Source organism: Lynx rufus, unplaced genomic scaffold, assembly GCF_022079265.1.
Source record: "Lynx rufus isolate CCGP_SWC_20201006 ecotype Redwood Valley unplaced genomic scaffold, mLynRuf1.p SCAF_7, whole genome shotgun sequence".
Lineage (NCBI taxonomy): Eukaryota > Metazoa > Chordata > Mammalia > Carnivora > Felidae > Lynx > Lynx rufus.
In genome coordinates this window covers 90,010,454-90,030,347 of record NW_025814889.1, presented here as the reverse complement: position 1 = coordinate 90,030,347, position 19,894 = coordinate 90,010,454, and the positions used below count along the sequence as shown (strand labels likewise).

Sequence of the window (19,894 nt, the reverse complement as noted above, 5' to 3'; positions counted from 1 at the left end):
GTCCAAAGTCCTCTCAAAGTGTTTGGCTATGGTCACAAGTTCAGTCAGGCCAGTGGCCTCTCATCCTGTCTTTTTATTAACCCACGAATCTCGGGAAATAATCCATTTACAAATAGGGCAGCTTGAGCAGATTGTACAGAGTCAGAAGTGCCATAGAAGAACATTTCCAAACAGACTTCCGACTCTGCCATGGATTCATCTTTTATTTTCATATTTGATGAACAGACCAACTAGTGCAGGCAGGGAAGACTCTAGGAATGGCTTTTAAAATATCAGTTGGTGAGGGCACCTGGGTTGTTCAGACCGTTAAGCAGCTGACTATCGATTTCAGCTCAGGTCATGATCTCACAGTTCATGAGATTGAGCCCCAAGTCAGGCTCTGCGGTGACAGTGTGGGACCTACTTGGGATTCTCTCTCCCTCTCTCTCTCTGCCCCTCCCCTGCTCATGCATGTGCACTCTCTCTCTCAAAATAAATAAGCATTTAAAAAAATATCAGTTGGTATATTTCCAGCTCTTTATGGTCCTTAAGAGAGCTATGCTGGTGACCGAGGACCCTGAATATCATCATCCTTGGGATTATGCCATTCTACTTCCTGCATCCATTTTTGGCCTTCACAAGGTCCTGCCAACATATGTGGAAGCTGATAAATATAGCAGCCTGGGGTCATAGGCCCTGGTAAGGATTCTAAACTCTTCAAAAAAAACTTCGGGCTCTTCCCTGGCTTTAGGAAATTCTTTAGCTATGGCACTTAGTCTGGTCTTTGACCAAGGAATGAAATAGATCTGAGAAGGATCACTTGCAACCGCAGGTAGGTTTATTTTAAGTAACTTTTAAATCTCTTCAGAGTGGAAAGGCAGTTTTGACAGAATTAGTAAAACAAGAGTACTACTATAAAGAAGGATAGAAGTGTGGGAGTCAGGTCATTTGTGACGTCTTTTATTTGAGGTACCTTTGTCTTTAATTTTCCTTGACCTTTTGAAATGAATCTTTCAGTGAGGCTGTTTTGGAATCTTGAAGCCTTTTGGAAACCTACATATCAATTAAAATAGGTATCCCATTTTCATTTAATTCAGGAACCCTTTCAAGTACATCTCTTTTTTCTTTTTTTTTTAATTGAAGTGTAGTTGAGGTACAATATTATATTAGTTTTAGGTGTTCGACATTTATATATAATACAAAGTGATCACCACAATTCATCTAGCTGTCTTCTGTCACCAAAGTTATTAAGTTATATTTCCTATGCCGTACATTGCATTTCTGGGTCTTGTACATGTGCTGCCAAAGCGAGCACTCTGTGTCTTATTTAATAACCTGTAGTTGGTACCTTTTAATCTCCTCGCCTCTTACAACCACCAAACTGTTCTCTGTATCTTTGGGTCCATTTCTGTTTTGCTCATTTGGGTTTTTTTGTTTTGTTTTTGTTTTGTTTTAGATTCTACGTATCAGTGAAATTATATGGTATTTGTCTTTCTCTGACTTATTTCACTTGGCATAATACCCTCTAGGTCTTCCTGTGTTGTCTTAGATGGCAAGATTTCATTCTTTTTTTGTGGCTGAGTCGTAGTTTATTTTATATAAATATATGTATGTATGTATATACGTATATAAGCTTCATCTGTCCATGAACAGTTAGGTTGCTTTCATATCTTGGCTGTTGCAAATACTGCAGTGAACATAGGGGTGCATATATCTTTTCAAATTGGTCTTTTCATTTTCTTCGCCTAAATACCCTGAAGTGGGATTACTGGGTTCTAGAGTAGTTCTGTTTTCCATAGTAGCTGTGCCATTTTACATTTCCACCGACAGTGCATGAAGGTTCCCTTTTCTACACATCCTCACCAATACTTGTTACTTCTTATCTTTTGAATATTAGCCATTCTGATGAGTGTGTGGTATCTCATTGTGGTTTTCACTTGAATTTTCCAATGATGAGTGATGTGAGCATCTTTCATGCATCTGTTGGCCATCTGTTTGTTGTCTTTGCAGAAGTGTCTGTTCAAGCCCTCTGCCCATTTCTTTAAGTTTATTTATTTTGAAAGAGCATGAGCACAAGCAAGGGAGGAGCAGAGACGGAGGGAAAGAGAATCCCAAGCAGGCTGCATGCTGTCAGCGCAGAGGGGCTCTCACGAACTGTCAGACATGACTCGAGCTGAAACCAAGGGTTGGACATTTAAAACTAACTAAGCTACCCAGGCTCCCCTGCCCAATTTTTAATTTTATTTTTGCCTTCTTGCCCTTACCTAAGGAGACCAATCCAAAAAAAATATTCCTATGTTTTTTGGTAGCTGTTTTATGGCTTCTGGTCTAACATTTAAGTCTTTGATCAATTTTGAGTATATTTTTGTATATATGGTGTAAGAAAGTGCTCCAGTTTATTCTTTTGCATGTAGTGTCCAGGTTTCCCAGACCATATATTAAAGAGACCATCTTTTTCTTATTGTATATTCTTGCCTCCTTTGTCAAACATTGACTGTACGAGCATGGGTTTATTTCTGGACTGTCCTGTGCCATTGATCTATGTGTCTGTTTGTGTGCCAGTACAATGCTGTATTGATTACTGTAGCTTTGTAATATAGTTGGAAATCAGGGAGCGTAATACCTCTAGCTTTGTTCTTTCTCAACATTGCTTTGGCTATTTGGGGTCTTTTGTGGTTCCATACAATTTTAGGACTATTTATTCTTGTAAAATGCTGTTGGTATTTTGGTAGGGACTGCATTGAATCTATGGATTCCTCTGGGTAGTATGGACATTTTAACAATATTAATTCTTCGAGTCCATGGGCACAGTATGTCTTTCCATTTATTTGGGTCATCTTCGATTTCTTTCATCATTGTCTTAGTTTTCAGAGTATAGATCTTTCACCTCCTTGGTTAAATTTATTCCTAGGTATTTAATTCTTTTTGATGCAATTGTAAATGGTACTTTCCTAATTTCTCTTTCTTACAGTTCATTATTAATGAACAGATTAACGTGTATTAATTTTGTATCCAGCAACTTGACTGAATTCATTTATTATAATACTTTCTTGGTGGAGTCTTTAGAGTTTTCTATATCCTGTTGCCTGTAAATAGAGACAGTTTTACTTCTCTTCTAATTCGGGTGTCTTTCCTTTTGCTTATCTGATGTGGCTAGGACTTCCAACCCTATGTTGAATAAGAGTGGCAGGAGGCATCATAGTCTTGTTCCTGATCTAATCTTCTCTAGTGTATGTGTGTATGTATATGTGTATGTATATATGTATATATTTTTTTCATTTCATTTAGTGTATTCTTCAGCTCTGATTGGTTCTTGATTATATTTTCTGTCTGAAGTTCTCATTGTTCATCCATTCTTCTCCCTACTTTGGTGAGCATCTTTATGACCATCAGCTCTTTCTCTGGTAGATTGTTTACCTCCATCTTCTTTATTTCTTTTTCTAAGATTTTGTCTTGTTCTTTTCTTTGGAACATACTCCTTTGTCTCACTTTGCCTCTCTGTTTCCACGTATTTGTTCTGTTAAGTAGATCGGTTATATCTCCCAGTCTTGAAGAAGGGGCTTTATGCCAGAGGTATCCTATGGGGCCCAGTAGTGCCAACTCCCCTGGTCACCCAGGCCATGTGCCCTAGGGATGTCCCCTGCATGGGCTGCATGCACCCTCCTGTTATGACTGGCCTGCAGTTTATGTTAACTCACTGGTGTGCAAGGCAGTTCTCTGGTGCAGCTGGCTGTGGGCAGGGCAGCCTTCGGGTGCTGCTGGCTACAAAGTCCAGCTGTAGCTGTTGCGGGCACCAGGGCAGGGGCGCTCATGGGGAGCTCGAGTGCTAGACAAGGCAGCCCACTGGGTGTGGCGTGGCAAGAGGTCACTGGGGAAAGGTTCTGGTGCTGGCTGAGGCTGCCAGCCAGGTGTGGCAGAGTCAGGTATGTTTCTTAAATGAGTGATCTTCTCTACTTGTCCACATAAGGGCCATTTTAAGCCTGGGCTCTGGGTTGTTTTTAGGAAGATTTTGCTATTGTTGTAGATATTACCTCAGGTACCATAGTTGTTAGATATAAAATAAGCACATGTGCCAGAAGGTGGTACACTCGACTTAAAGTTTAAGATGCCCATTAGCTAAGGCTTTGGATTTCTCTGAGCTAGTCTAAATACCTAAATGGGATGTACCACTGGGTTGGGGCTTGGTGTTTTACAGTGTAGCTCATTGGATAGAAGTTGGTGGGTGACCACCTGTCCATCCAACCCATTCCGTGACCGGTTTATCCTATCACAGGAGTCTTCTTGAGGTGGCAGGCGCTCTAAAATACTTGTGTCCACCAATTTTTCAGGCTATTTGGCTTCAAAGATCCTCATTAGCAATAGTTTTTATCTACACAAAAGACGACAAACACACACCTTAACATAACAGCAGGAACCACGAAATGTTTACTGCAGACTGGCCAAGAGAAGGCCATATGTACCACCAGCGATTCCCAGCGTGGACTCAACCAGTAAACTCCAGTAAATGGGGATTATGGACTGGAAAGAGATTGCAAATAACTGGGGAACTGCAGATTGTACCAAGGGCTGGGGAGTTGGGTTCTGAATGGAACATTCTGCTGTCTCAGGGTGACCAGCTGAGCCCTGGACTAGAAAGCCAGTTAGACCAGGAGCTTAAGTCAGACCCTCAGCCCTCAGAAATGGCGAAAAGATCGTGAACTCAAAAATGGATTTGCGATTATCACGCCTGTGGCTTTCATGGTCCCTAAATGCTGTCAGAAGTTTGCTTCAGCTCCTGGCACCTACTACCCAGTCTGTTAAAAATTTATTCAGTGATTCATGAATCAGGCAGCAACTTCTCTACAATAGAAGGGCACTCTGGAGAGGTGTAGAAAACGAAAGGGTTTTTTTAAGGCAGGAAGGCAGCTAAAGGAAATTATTAACAAAGAATGCATCGTTTATGCGTGGTCACCCTCCTGAGGAGAACAGAAAGACCCATCGGGCAGATTACCTCCCTAGTACTAACCAAGTAATTTCAAGTTAACTGGTTAAATAAAGGTTACATTCCTGGAGGGTTGACACTCAACTGGGTTAGGGTAAGTATTAAGTCTAGGTTTGTTGATGTAGGGTTTAGCACAAGTGACTCCATTCTGGTACTGCCGTCTCCTCTTTAACACCGCAAAGCAGACTTTGATTAGTAAGGCTGAAGACCATCTTAAGAGCACATTCTAACCTGATCTCCCTAGCTCCATCTCTCCACCCCACCTCTAGACTCTGCTACTGGGATGACTTTTCTAAAGGACAGCCTTGATTGTGTTACTTCCCTGCTTAAGAGCCTCCCGCTGCTTCCCACCACCTGCTGCTGTTTACAGAACAAGTGGGCAGCCTCCTGTCCATGCCGTTTTCTGTGTGGTTGCCACCCTTGTCTGAAAGCTGGATTTGGAGAAACCTTACTAGCCCATGTTCTTCCTTCCAGTACTCCTGTTGTCCTTTTGATCCAGAACTTTTTACTTCTGTCGCCTTCCTCCTTTCACCATGTGTGAGCCTGTCTTCAGCGCTATTTCAAATGCTGGTGCTTCTTTCCTTTCACTACACGGATGTGCAGTGAAGACTAAATGGGTTCATTTACGTATGGTATCAACATTCTAACCAAGAAGAATTTTGAACCTGTTATAGCCCTTAACGCATAAGCTGTGTTTAATTTTTGTCCTTGTGTGTATTAGCCTGTAAATTTCTTCAGATGAGTTAAGAATTCTTAGATATCGTTTATAGTTTCCATTCCTGACCTGCTTCTCAGAAGTAGTCTTGGGAAGTAACTACTAAATGCTCAAAGTATTTGACCATCACTTGGAAGGGCTCTGTAAATACCAAACATGATACTCAGAAGCCTTCATCTGCATTAGTTTTTGTCATTCTCTTTAGGTGCCGAATGCACAGTCCAACGAGCTTTGACTCACGTGTCCCCTGAAGTAATAGAATAAAACTTTGTGATCCTTATCACATTCTGTATGCCTCATAGAAACCATTTTTGTTCTTCCTTCCAGAGAGGTGCCAGTAATCTGACGTGGCGGTCTGATGTCTTGGTGGAGTATCAAGGAGAAGGCCGTAATGTCACCGACCCAACATGTCCTTCCCTGAGTCCCGGAGTATCTGTGAGTTGGCTTAGACGGTTTTCTTACCAATAGCACAGCAAGGCATTGGTTCAGGCATGTCAGGTACTAAAACCCCAAATCTGAGTCTTGCTCCTCTTTCACTCAACTTTGGAGATTAGTAGATGAAGAGTAAATTCAGTAGTCCTGAAAATGATGCTTCTGATCTATTGGCAGAATGTGCTCCTTGAATTCTTGCAGTTTTTATAACAAGTGCATGTATCTATCTGCCCATATTCTTATCTATACCTCTTCCCAATAGCAGTACCGTTTTTTATTAGGGAAGCTATCTATCAGTGGCACTCAGTAGAGAAGTGGGGTTGCCACGGTTCTGTGTAACTGCCATCATAAGTGTCTTGCATTGGTGGCGGTCAGACTGGTGACGGAGGTGGTAAGAGCACGTTGGCTCCACTTTGGAGAGTGGGAAATAGGAGAGTCGACTCTAGATAGAAACCTAATACCAACGTGTAAGGATGTAGTGAAGAACCGACCAGAAGTTGGTAAGGAAAACATGAAAAAATAACTTACCTGCAACTGGTTCCACAAAGCTCGTTTAGCCTTTTTATCCAAGTGTTTAGAGCGAGCGCTCTTTAATATACCATAGACACGACTCACAGGAGATTGATTCTGTCTCCTTACCATCTGTGCCACCCATTTTACAGTCGCTCACTACCACGAATTCTCGGCAGGAGATTAGCAGACAGGGATGGCAAGAGTACGAACAGAACTACCACCAACACATGTTCCTTAGGTTGGCCAAAAGAAACAAAGCCCCATATCTATTGATTTGCTTCTCCATGGAAGGTTGCCTGATTTCGGTCCAGTTGTAGGTCTGGCTTGAGCCAACTTGGTTGCCCCTGTAGGCCGGTATTACATATTAGAAGAACTGTTTTCATTTAACTCTTTTTAAATCTCCCTACAGCAATGCTTCCCAGACTGTGTCTGTGAAGATGCTTACAATAACACCTATGCCTGTGTGAGGACCATGTCAACACAGTGGAATTTACAGTATTGTGAGTTTGACGACCAGGAGGTAAGAAGGTCCCCACTTCCCCCACCCCCTTGTGTCTCGTGCCAGTGCTTTGTTGGCTGGACCTGGTAGCAGAAGAGCAAGTCCAAGGATGTTCCCCGGGGAAGATAGGTTTCTTATCTGTACTTCCATTCAGGCTTCCTTCAGTGAAGAACATGGAATCCACGAGGCCATACTGCGCCTCTGTAACTGTGATCTTTCCGGATGGGATTCTCTCCACGCCTACCACCACCCAAACACCCTTTAAATGCACAGTCCACTTTTTCAGATTGTTGCATGCCTGGTCTGTTTGCTTCTCTGATAGTTTGGGGTCAGAGTAAGACACCTCGACTTCTGTGGAGCTGTAAGGAGTTTGGGACATTTCCTAGAAGGCTTACTGGCAGCTAGCTTGTTCAGAAACTTCTGTCCCCACAACAGCACAGTCCAGAGCTGCTCATTTAAATAGATGAGCAGTGGGGGGCAGGACCAGGAGTTTCCATCCTCATAAGAAGGTGGCTTTTAGGGGCACCTGGGTAGCTCAGTCAGTTAAGTGTCTGACTTTGGTCAGGTCATGACCTCGCAGTTTGTGGATTTGAGTCCCGCCTGCCTCAGGCTCTGTGCTGAGAGCCGGGGCCTGCCTCAGATTCTGTGTCTCCCTCTCACTCTGCCCCTCCCCTGCTTGCACTCTGTCTCTCTTTCAAAATAAAAACATTAGGGGCGCCTGGGTGGCGCAGTCGGTTGAGCGTCCGACTTCAGCCAGGTCACGATCTCGCGGTCCGCGAGTTCGAGCCCCGCGTCGGGCTCTGGGCTGATGGCTCAGAGCCTGGAGCCTGTTTCCGATTCTGTGTCTCCCTGTCTCTCTGCCCCTCCCCCGTTCATGCTCTGTCTCTCTCTGTCCCAAAAATAAATAAACGTTGAAAAAATAAATAAATAAATAAAAACATTAAAAAAAAAAAAAAAAGGCAAGGTGGTTTTTAGCCAGCACAGATCAGTGTGGGTCGTCTGAGGATCTCCTGCACTGCAGTCCCTTGTGCTTTCACACTCTATCTGCCTGTGCTCACCTGCCTCATCGGCAACCCACATCTTGCCACGGGGAGCCGAGGCTCATTGTGTTTCTCAGAAATGGACTTGCTCACCATTTGTAGCTCCCGAGCACTTTGAAAGAAGCTCTGTTGCCTATTGTCCAAAGCCCATTCTTGTTTCTCCTTCCCCCATGATGTTTACCTGTCATCTTCCTAGCCTATCACTTAACTCCACTTAGGAGAACACAGTACAGAGTGGGGGGGATGGTGATATTAGATAGAGCTAATGTTAGAAACAATAGGGTTAGATCCTTCCCCACTTGGGAAGCCATCCAACACTGCTTTTAAAACAGGAAACTTTAGCATCTGTACAGCACGAGTGACTGTACTTTCAGATCTGTTCTCATTTGAATCTTAACAGTTCTAAGGCAGAAACCCTCAAATGTCAACTCTCACTTCTATAACAATAGTACTGTTAAGTCTAGTTTCTGAGACTCGCTCTTTGAGGGTCCTCCCTTCTGTTTTGCTTTTATTACATAAGGTCATAAATGTCCCCTCCTGCCTCTGCTTGAAGCCCCAGGGTGTGCCAAAGGCTCCTCTCCAGCATGGGCCACAGACATGAAGCATTTTTTTTTTTTTTTCAAAGTTTATTTATTTTTGGGACAGAGAGAGACAGAGCATGAACGGGGGAGGGGCAGAGAGAGAGGGAGACACAGAATCGGAAACAGGCTCCAGGCTCTGAGCCATCAGCCCAGAGCCCGACGCGGGGCTCGAACTCACGGACCGCGAGATCGTGACCTGGCTGAAGTCGGACGCTTAACCGACTGCGCCACCCAGGCGCCCCGACATGAAGCATTTTAACATAGTCTCATGTATACCCATGGGCTCTTTTAGGATCTTGAGACCAGAAAATGTTCTCCTGGGCGCTGCTCTTCCCTTCCCACTTAGAAATAATTCACACGAGGGGCACCTGGGTGGGTCGGTCAGTTAAGGGTCCAACTTCAGCTCAGGTCATGATCTCACTGTTTGAGAGCTCACTTTTCAGTGAGTTCAGGCCCCCTCATCGGGCTCTGTGCTCACAGCTCAGAGCCTGGAGCCTGCTTCGGATTCTGTATGTTCCTCTCTGCCCCTCCCCCGCTTATGCCCGCTCTCTCTCTCTGAAAAGTAAACATTTTTTTAAAAACTCACATGAGGAATATTTCAAATATAATGCTTGCTCTTCTCTTTCCTCCGTCTTCATTCTTGTAGGTGTTTGTGGAAGTCTACAACCTGACTGCAGACCCAGACCAAATCACGAACATTGCTAAAAGTATAGACCCAGAGCTTTTGGGGAAAATGAACTACCGGCTAATGATGTTACAGTCCTGTTCTGGACCAACCTGTCGCACTCCAGGTGTTTTTGACCCGGGGTAAGTTCCCATTTTCTTCGATGGCTTTGTCAAGCTGTCGGTGGCAGGGTGGCAGTCGTGTGTGCTTGAAGGCAGAGGAAGCCTGAGGGGTCCTTTTGGCTTTGAGCTAAGCTGTGTTTCTTGTTCTTCTGCTTTGTAGTAGGAGTACTGTGTGTTAGTGCGTTTGCCTGTTGTGCTGGGGAAATGAGCCCTTTGAAACTTCTGCTCTGTGGTGCCAGTAGCTGCTTTAGCTGGAGGCCTAGCCCCGCTCCCTGCCACATGGGGCTCTTCTTCCTCCCCTTCCTCCTGTGACTCTCTTCATGGTACCCACTTGATTGCACTGGTGACAGATAGAGTTTCTTTAAAGTGAGCTGACTACCTGCTACCTGTCTCCCTAGCGCCTCCAAGAGGTTATGCCTTCATTTCATTTCTCAGAAACCCTGATTAGAGGAACTTGAATGCTTGCCAGTAAACTTAGTAGGCTGAACACACAAAATAAATTAGAAGGTACAGACTTCAAATGTTTAAATATGTAAGCCCACTGTAGTATATGAAGGCAGAAAAGGTTATCACCTACTAAGCGGGCTCTGTCCCTCCCACTCATTCCTCTGGAACAGTTACCCTTCCCCAGTGACGTGGGGTCTCAGCACACCATGCATTTCAGCTGCATGTAGCAAGAAACCTGTCATTTTGGGTTTAACATTATGAAATTTAAAGTTGAATTTTCACCAGGAAAGGATTATTTTAGTTCTTACATTGATTGTAGGAGAAATGGGAGATTGATGTCCTAAGCTGATGGAAAAGAGTAATTTGAGTAGTAACTTAATTATTTAGCCAGCCTTCTGTGAAATATTTTCAGTACACATTAGAGAGTAATAGATGTGAATGAGTAGAGACACTGGATAATAGACTTTTGATGAAAGAAATGTAATACTTTTGCTTCTAAATACGGTATACATAATTCTAAATCCATGTCGGTCAGGAGCTCTTCTGCAAGATAGTGAAATGCATCCTCACTTACACCAGTTCCTTGAAGCAGGAAGGAAGTTCAGTCTCTAAAGTAAAAGGCACAAGACTTTTAGTTGACACATGCTGATTTTGCAGTTTCCAACAACTGTGCTCAGAATGTTTTATCAAATCAAATTAGATGTCTAGGGGCACCTGGCTGGCTTAGGAGGTAGAGCATGTAACTCTTCATCTTGGGGTCGTGAGTTCAAGCCCCATGTTGGGTATAGAGATTAGTGGAAAAAAAAAAAAGTAAAATCTTGGTAAAAAATAACCTCAGATGTTTATAGCAGTCTCTGGATGACTTATGAACTTAGATGATGGATTTAATCTTTTAATGTTTATTTTTGAGAGCGAGCACAAGTGGGAGGTGGGCAAAGAGAGAGGGAGACACAGGATCTGAAGCAGGCTCCTGGCTCTGAGCTGTCAGCACAGAGCCCCACATGGGGCTCCAACCCACGAACCATGAGATCATGACCCGAGCCGAACTCGGATGCTTAACCGACTGAACCACCCAGGTGTCCCATCCTCTATTTAAATCTTGAATGGAGAGTCAGGACTTAACACCTCTTGAAGTACGGTGTTTGGCCAAACAGTCCCTGACCGTGCTGCTTCTAGAGCGTGGACCTGCTGTGCTGGCAGCCGGTTGGCCAATACGGCAGATCCCTTCGGTCTTCTGAGCATCAGCCCTTAAGTGTTAGGACTTAACCACAGAATTTCCATACAGTCTTTAGAGCCCAGAGGTAAATGTGCCCAAGGGTCACCCTGTTAGGACTGATAAGCAAGATCTGACTCCCAGGCAGGCTTTGTTTTGTAACTATAATTTAATTGTCTTGTTGATATTCTAAGAAGCTTATAACCAAGACTCTAGGTACTGGCTTTACTAATGTCAGCCCCAGCTATTTAAACTTTTTAAATTCCTTATCAATAGCATATTCCTTCCCACCAAACATTTAGGCTTATACACTCTCTGAAAATGGAGGTCAGCAGACTAGGTCCTCAGGCCCAATCCAGCCACCACCCTTTGCAAATAGCCACATTCATTTACATACAGCAACAGAGTTGAGACATAGTTAGGACAGAGACTGTATGGCCTGCCCTTGTTCAAAAATAATGCTAAGTAAGAATGAGTTTATCCCTAAAGATTGCAGGTAAAAGGAAAATACAACATTATTTCTAGCCTGCCTGTGTAAAATGTCTTTGCAAACTACCCTCTTTAGTTTAGTAAATGCTGACTGATAACGTGACACTGGGCCGACTGATATTATGTGCCAGACATATTACGTGAATTGAATTCCCTTAAGATTTTATTGGTAGCTAGAGAGGTTAACGACTTACCTGAGTTCATAATGAGCCGGACGGAAACGTCTGTCTGAGGTGCACACCTGTGCTCTTGCCTGTTGGTCTGTGTGAACTGTGAGAGAAGGAAGGGCTCTGAAGCTGCTGGTCAGGCTCCGACAGGGACTAGCCTCTGCCATCAATTACTTTACACCTTAGGGAGTCCTCCTCCCCCTCAAAAACCAGCTCAAATCTTGTCTCCTCCTAATGCCTCTCAAGATTATTTTACATCATTTTGTGCTTGCTTGCTTGTGATGGGAATGCTCTTAATTAGTAAGTTCTTCTGTTTTGTACTACAGACTTTGCCACGAGATTCCTTTCTGGGGACTTAATTGTTCCTTTTATCTTCCTTCCTGCCATCCTTTCCACCGAACATTCTGAATGAGGAACATGGCAGCTAACTGGAGTTGATGTAACATCCTTTTTCTTTTTTTCCTCCTCAGATACAGGTTTGACCCTCGTCTCATGTTCAACAATCATGGCAGTGTCAGGACTCGAAGGTTTTCAAAACATCCTCTGTAGCGACCTCTGCAGTTGGGTCCCAGCACACCTCTGTCTGATGAAGTGATTGTAGTAGGTTTCTGTAGCTAGTCCTCAAGACCACGCCTTGAAGAGTTTCTGGACTGGCTCTAAGTCCTGTTTGAAAAAGCAACCCAATCAGCTGACTTCCTTGTGCAATGTGTTAAACTGTGAACTCCGCCCACACGTCAGGAATGGCTGTCCCTTCATTCACCTAATAACGAATGCTCCTGAGGTCTTTGTCCTCACCCACCCCCTTTCTGTCCTGGGGTCACAGTTCTTGATTATTCCCCATGTGGTCATAGTCTGAATTACTTGCTTGGGGGCAGAGGGGTGGTTTACAGCTTAACCACTTCACTATCAAAAATACCAACATCACATGGCTTGAAGAATAACCCTCAGAGCTGAATCATCAGAGCAAGAACACGTACCGCCATTTTCAGATTAGTAGAAATACAGTGTGTATAATACCCATCACAATGTGATAAGGTCACAAGTTCAAAACCTGTCAGCCAAGCACGGTTCGTGTTGTTTTGGTTTTTTTGTTGTTGTTGTTTTTTATGCATTCTGGGCTGATGCTACACTTAAATAGAACAGTTTTTGGTACAGGCTAATAATTCGAGGTAGTTCTAAAAGTGAAAGCCGTGGACTTCCTGGTGGCTGCTAACCACATGGAGTACCAGTCAACAGAGGTATCAAGGGAATGTTTCTTCTCCTGATAATTACTCCTCTGAGATCCCAAAAACAAAATGGCTTAGGTATCCTATCCTAATATTTCTCAGTAGAGGAAAAGAACTTCCAAGGGTTGGTGAAGGTTGCATTTTCTGAGGGCCTTCTATAGACGGGGCTCTTGGGTGGACAGGTTGAAGGGCTATTGTTGGGATTTAGTAAGTGCCTGTCTAGCAGGGAGCCTGGGTTTCAATTTTGACTCTCTGCATTTTGTGGACATTGTGTTCATTTGTTACAGTTTTTACAAAGTTCCAACTGCTTTACCCTACCTTGTTCCCTTTTAGAGAAGTTCTGCTGGAGGGTTTGGAGTCTTGCATAATTTGAGCCGCATTCACTGTTCCCCCTGGCAAAGCCAGACCTTGTTGAGGTTTCCTGTATAGAACACCTACATTTGTATGTTTCTGGGCTCAAAGACCAATCCCGTTTCTACTGTTTTCTTCACAAGAAAGTTATCTGTGGTGGGACAGCAGGGGGAGGAGGAAGAGCTGTGGTTTATAACCTGTTCAACTCAGGCATTAGTGATTTTAGCTTTATGTAAGGTCTTAGGTTGAGCTTTAAGCACTTTGTAAGACATGGCTGTAAACAACTTCTCTATCAACTCTAGAGAGCCATGTTGGGTTAATAGCCATTGGGTTTATTCCTTTACCTCATGCAATCCCAGTAACTGTGGTGGTATTTAGAGGTGAAAGAGGCAAGTGAAAGAACACCTCTGCTGTGAATGTTTTAGGGAAAGAAATTCTAAATATTTTGTAACTAAAAGCAAACTACACTGTTAAATATGGGTATTAGCTTTATTCTACACTTTGATTCTTAACATTAATCAGTCAACTTCTACCTTAATGAAAGTTGACCATAGTTATTCCCGAATAAAAAGACACCAATACTTACCAGGTCTTATATTGTGATGTCCTGTTATTCAATTTTAGGTTGCTGGTTCCTGAGAGCAGGTAAAGTTGTAAGAGCAACACAAGTCAGCTGCCCATAGTGTCCCTGCCACACTGTTCTTACATTCAGCGATTTCTGTTTGGGTGGGGGGATCGGGTGCCCTCCCTGTGTACCTCTCCTATATGTGGTGCACCTCCCACTAACCTTGGAGTGGCCTATAATTTCACTTTCTCTTAGACTGGCTTCATTCTGGATCTGTGCTAAAATCATCTTTTGTGAAGAGGCCTCAGTTTATATAGCCTAGCAGACAACAAAATGCACTGAACTTTTCAGAATGTATATGTACAAGGAACCCACTGCAAGAGGTTTGGCTTGTTTCTCTCTCAATTGTATGAATTTGAATTTTGATTATTTTCTCTTTTAAAGAAGGCCAGGTCTGGACTGGTTGGTACCCTTCAGAGTAGAAAACTAACCCTTAGGAGGGATCCAAGGCCATAGGAATGAATAGAGATTCTGCCTTACAAAATTTCCTATTACAGAGGTCTCCCTCAAATACAAAGTGGGGAACCCCTTTTTGAGTATCTCTGAATTTGACCAGTGGTACTGTTACAAAGTACGTTTTTAATTCACGATACTAAGGTTTTTGTACAAAATCGTAACAGTAGCCATGGAAGTCATAGCCTCATCTCTGAGAAACATTCTTAAATTTATTTTTAGCATCTAAATTAAATATTAGTGCTTTAAAGCACTAAAGAAGGATTTCTCCAGGGTCCTTATTAAGAGGAAGCAAAGGGTACTTCTGATCCACCAGTGACCTAGGTGGGAATATTTGGGTTTTCTACTTACACCACCACTTGGGTCCCACACTGAGTGTTGTGAATTCCTGCGTTTGCATCTTCTGTTCCCAGAAGTTATTCTGCCTTGGCTTTGTGTCATCTCAAGTCACCTGACTTAGAAAGTGCCCTTCCAAAGACCCTGTTCACTGCTGCACTTTTCAATGAATTAAAATTTATTTCTGTTCTAGTGGGAAATGTGTCCTTTGTTTTAGTCCACAAGTAATTTTGACAAGATTTTTTTTCTTTGTCATGCTGGTTAATGTTGTCATCACTCACCTAGGACTGGAGAATGAGCCGTTTCCTCTCTAGGTGCTGTAGTCTCTACCTCGAAAGCTCTTTTACATGTGATCTGCTGACCAATACCCCTGAACGAGCACCCCTAAATGAAAAAAATAAGTCTTTGTGCATTTACGGCTTTGCAGGAAAAAAAACCTTGGCAGGCTTTAAATTAGATAAAACTAAGCTTAATTTCCAGGGTGCTTTCTCTTGATGTCCAGTCATGTGATCCACTGCCCTAAACAAAGAAGGACTTTTTTTTTTTTTACATTTATTTTTGACAGCACTCATCGGGGAGGGACAGAGAGAGGGAGACACAGAATCCAAAGCAAGCTGCAGGCTCCAGCCTCTGAGCTATCAGCACAGAGCCCCACGAGGGTCTCGAACTCACAAACCGTGAGATCATGACCTGAGCCAAGTCAGATGCTTAATTGTGCCACCCAGGCGCCCCATTAAGGACTTTATACAGGTGTTGACAAACATTCACTTAAAGGGAGGTCTCTGTCAGAACTACTTACCACTGCTGTAACACAAAAAAGTACTCAATACTTAAATGTATGAGTGACTCTGTTCTGAGAAAATTTTACTTACCAAAACCGGCCAGGATTTGCCAACAACCCCAGACCTAGTAGGTTGCCTCGTATCTTACAAATCATAAAAACCTGGGGCACCTGGGTGGCTCAGTTGGTAGAGCATCTGACTCGATTTCAGCTCAGGTCATGATCTCACGGTTCGTGACATCAAGCCCCGTGTTAAGCTCTATGCTGACAGCACAGAGCCTATTTGGTGTTCTCTCTCTGCCCCTCCCCCATTTGTGCATGTGCTTTCAAACATTTTTTAAAAATTATGAAAACCAAGTAGAAAAGATGTTAGAGGACATCCGTAAACTTGCCAGATCACTATACAGAAAGTAATTTGAAGGGCGCCTGGCTGGTTCAGTTGACAGAGTATGCAACTCTTGATCTCAGGGTTGTATGAGCCCCATGTTGGATGTAGCAATTACTAAAAATCTTTAAAAAAAAAAAATGTCCAGGGGCGCCTGGGTGGCGCAGTCGGTTAAGCGTCCGACTTCAGCCAGGTCACGATCTCGCGGTCCGTGAGTTCGAGCCCCACGTCGGGCTCTGGGCTGATGGCTCAGAGCCTGGAGCCTGTTTCCGATCCTGTGTCTCCCTCTCTCTCTGCCCCTCCCCCGTTCATGCTCTGTCTCTCTCTGTCCCAAAAATAAATAAACGTTGAAAAAAAATTAAAAAAAAAAATGTCCAAATAAAAGTGTATTTCTCTATGCTTTCCTAATGCTTGGCTAAACTATAAAAATGTAATTTGTATCAAAAGGTGAGGCCAAAAAGAAAACATTTATTTGTACAAAGTAAGGCTAAGTACAGACTATACCAGATCATTTTTCTACCTTATCTCACCTCCCAAGGAGACTACCCTGCCCTGTAGAACCAAACTCCCTACAGAATTAATCTTTGTTTCATTTTCTTCCTCCATTAGCAATGGGCTTGAAAGGCTGGTCACAGGTATACCTTTAAGTCTGCTGTGGGAACAGCAGACTCAGAGAACCCGAAGGCCCCAAGCTAAAGCCCCTACAGAAGGGCTAGGAATTCCCACAGAAGAGCTTTAGATGTGGGACATGGGTGCCTGCTTCTAGACTAGCATAGAGCACATAAGCATTCTAACACTTCATCTTTCAGAGGAAACTTCCATGACCACCTTCTGCCCAGGAGAACCGAGGTCCACAAATATTCCCATAACCTGCAGGTCTGACTGATGCTGACAGGATAGAGAGATACAAAGGATGCTTATAATTAGTACTTATTGTAATAAAGCACATCTGCAGAGTAAGTGTTTTTCCTTCAGCTGAATTTATCCAAGGTCACATAGCTAATTAAAGAATCAGGATTTCAAAGAAGTTCTGGCTTCAAAGCCAACTTGGCTGTCTCTGATCTAAGAAGGATTTTTCCCTCCTCCATTTTACATCTGAGTACCTACTCACTGCCTGGTAGTGAGCTTGGTTATGAAGTGGAAGTATTCTATTCCTGAATATTCTATGTCCTGTCTATTCTAGGACAGTATATAGGTTGGCAAAGGTAAATATATAGTAAATGTAGTAGATTAATTCATAAAGCTAGTATAAGGTTAAAAGGCAAAGGTAGTAAAAAAAAAAAATAGTACAATTAAGGGATGCACCAAAATAAAATGTGACCTCAAAAACATTAAAAAGTGGGGGGGGGGCAAAAATGTGTTCAGCCTATCAATTTAAAATAGACTGGTATAAGTTCTTTATAAGCCTCATGGTAACCACAAGGCAAAAACCAAAAGTATATACACATCCCACTACAGAAAGTCATCAAACCACCAAGGAAGAAAGCAAAAAGAAACAGCTATAAAACAGCCAGAAAATAATTAACAAATGACAATAAAGATAAAATTAAAAAAGATTTTAATAGCAGTAAGTACATACCTACCAATAACTACTTTAAATATGAACTAAATTCTCCATTCACAAGACACAGAACAGCTAAGTGGATTTAAAGAACAAAACAGGTGCCTGGGTGGCTCAGTTAACATGACTTTGGCTCAGGTCATGACCTCACAGATCGTGGGTTTGAGCCCCGTTTCAGGGGCTGGAGCCTGCTTCAGATTCTGTGTCTCCCTGTCCAACCCTCTTCCACTTGTGCTCTCTCAAATATAAACATTTAAACAATTAAAATTAAAAATAAAGTACAAGACCCATCTACATGCTGCCTACAAGGGACCCACTTCAGCTGTAAGGATACAGACAGACTGAAAGTGAATGGATGAAAAAAGATGCTCCATACAAACACAACCAAAAGTGCCCGGTTTTGGGCTCCGTGCTGAGCATGGCGCATGCTTGGGATTCTCTCTCCCTCTCCCTCCCTCTCTCTCTCTCTCCCCCCAACTCCCCTACCCAAACTCTAAAAAAGCAGGGGCAGCTATATATGCATACTTTGTTTCCAAGTCTATTTTGTCTAATAAGAAACAAAATAGGGCATTACATAATGATAAAAGGGTCAAGCCAACAAGAGGATGTGTTCCTAAACATTTCTACAACATCTATGCACCCAACATAGAAGCATCTAAATACATAAAGCAAATAACAGACTGCAAAAAAGAGAAAACTTGTCCCTGATACCTGTATTTACAGGGAAACGAGTTTCAGACTAAGACGAGGAGGTGTCGCTACTGTGCAGGTGGTTTCTTAATCCCATCCCACAGCATGGCTTTTGGAAAAGAAGTCAAAACGGAGCTCCTCTCTTCACACCTCACGTAGCTATTGCAGAATGGCTGTGGTAAGCCAGCAGCCGAGATGGTTCCTAATGACCTTGTGTAGTATCTTTCCACGACGCATTGGGGTTGGCCCACGTGACCAGCAGGATGGGAGATGGGACGTATGTGACACTGTGTGACTTCAGGACCTGGATCATAAAAGACGTGACCACTTCCCCTTGCCCTCCAGTGGTTCTGGAGGAAGCCTGCTGCCACATCATGAAGGCACCCAAGCAGTCCTATGGTTAGGTCTGTGTGGAGAGGATCTAAAGCCTCCTGCAAATGCCCAGCCCCAGCTTGCCAGCCAGCCATGTGAGGGAGCCATCTCAGAAGCCTGTCCTCCAGCCCCAGTCAAGACCCACCACTGACCTTGGCGGCAGTCGTCTGAAGTGTGATCTGAAGAGACGCCCAAGCAAGAACCATCCAGCTAAGCTGCTCCCAAACTCCTGACGCACAGAAACCAGGTAACATAATAAGTGTTGAATGTTGTTTTAAGGTGATTTTGAAGTAATCTGTTGTGCAGCAATGTATGACTAATATAAGGACCAAAAAAGCTGGTTATCAAGACAAACTGAGGCAAGCCTTTTGCCAAAACCTATTCAAAACCTATTCAGCCCAGGCCCCGCGAAAGCTGTCTAGTGGTAGAGGTTCACCTTGTCTCCACAGCGGGAAAAAGTCTTAACGTGTGTTACATACGAGAAGAACATAAACCAACACTGGCTCCCAGCTATCATTCCAAAACCAAGTAGAAGTTTCTCTGTTGGAATGGTCGCTTAAATGTTCTCTCATGTTGTCAAAGACTTTAATGGATGCTCTTGGCTGGCGGGCTCCAGTCACAAATCCAATCCTCCCTCCAGCAGGTGTCTGGAACCTCCAGAAGCTGGCGTGGGGGAGAGAGCCCTGCACGGGGCAGAGCGGCTCTCTCAGCTACAGCAGCAAGCCCACATTCCGACTTGATGCGGGAAGCGCCTGTTGTCAAAACCAGATCGGCACTCACCACTGCCTTGCTCATCCCAATGCTAGCAAAGTAGCTCAGAAGCAAAATGCATTCTGTTCCTGCTGAAGTCTCTGAGAGAGCGGCTCCTTCGCGTATTTTTCTTCCCCTGTCCCCCCATCTCCTAGCACCTCCCAGATTAGGTGAGCCGTAACTTCACTGGGCCTGAGATCAACATGACAGCCTGGATTCCTTTAACAAACTTTGTCACCTATCCGGGTAGCCTTCAGCCTTTGGCTACGCCTTTATGGATGCTCCCAGGGAAAATGAAGCCTGGGGTGTCAAGTCTGGTCCCCTATGCAGCACAGGAGAACAAAATCTGGGGGCCCCAGTCATCCCGCCCTGTTATTCCTGTAGTGCTGCCGGAGGCCCTAGCTAAGTTCAGCCAAGGAGCTTAGTTCTGCCTGCATACGAACACCTGCCTGTCTCAAAGCTGCCCACGTGGCTGTTTCCAGACAAGACTATGAAATGTTGAGTCTTCCAAATGTTGTGCCC

The 19,894-nt window shown here is 43.7% G+C and overlaps 1 protein-coding gene across 1 annotated transcript in view; it reads left to right on the top strand.

Annotated features, from left to right (window-relative positions):
- GNS (glucosamine (N-acetyl)-6-sulfatase) overlaps window positions 1-15,033 on the top strand; it is a 57,414-nt gene extending 42,381 nt beyond the window's left edge. The window contains exons 11-14 of the mRNA XM_047064864.1: window positions 6,003-6,110; window positions 7,030-7,140; window positions 9,387-9,547; window positions 12,313-15,033. Of these exons, the coding sequence (XP_046920820.1) occupies window positions 6,003-6,110; window positions 7,030-7,140; window positions 9,387-9,547; window positions 12,313-12,391 (459 nt within the window). The 3' untranslated portion in view covers window positions 12,392-15,033. The remainder of the gene's footprint in view (window positions 1-6,002; window positions 6,111-7,029; window positions 7,141-9,386; window positions 9,548-12,312) is intronic.
- Window positions 15,034-19,894: the final 4,861 nt, after the last annotated feature.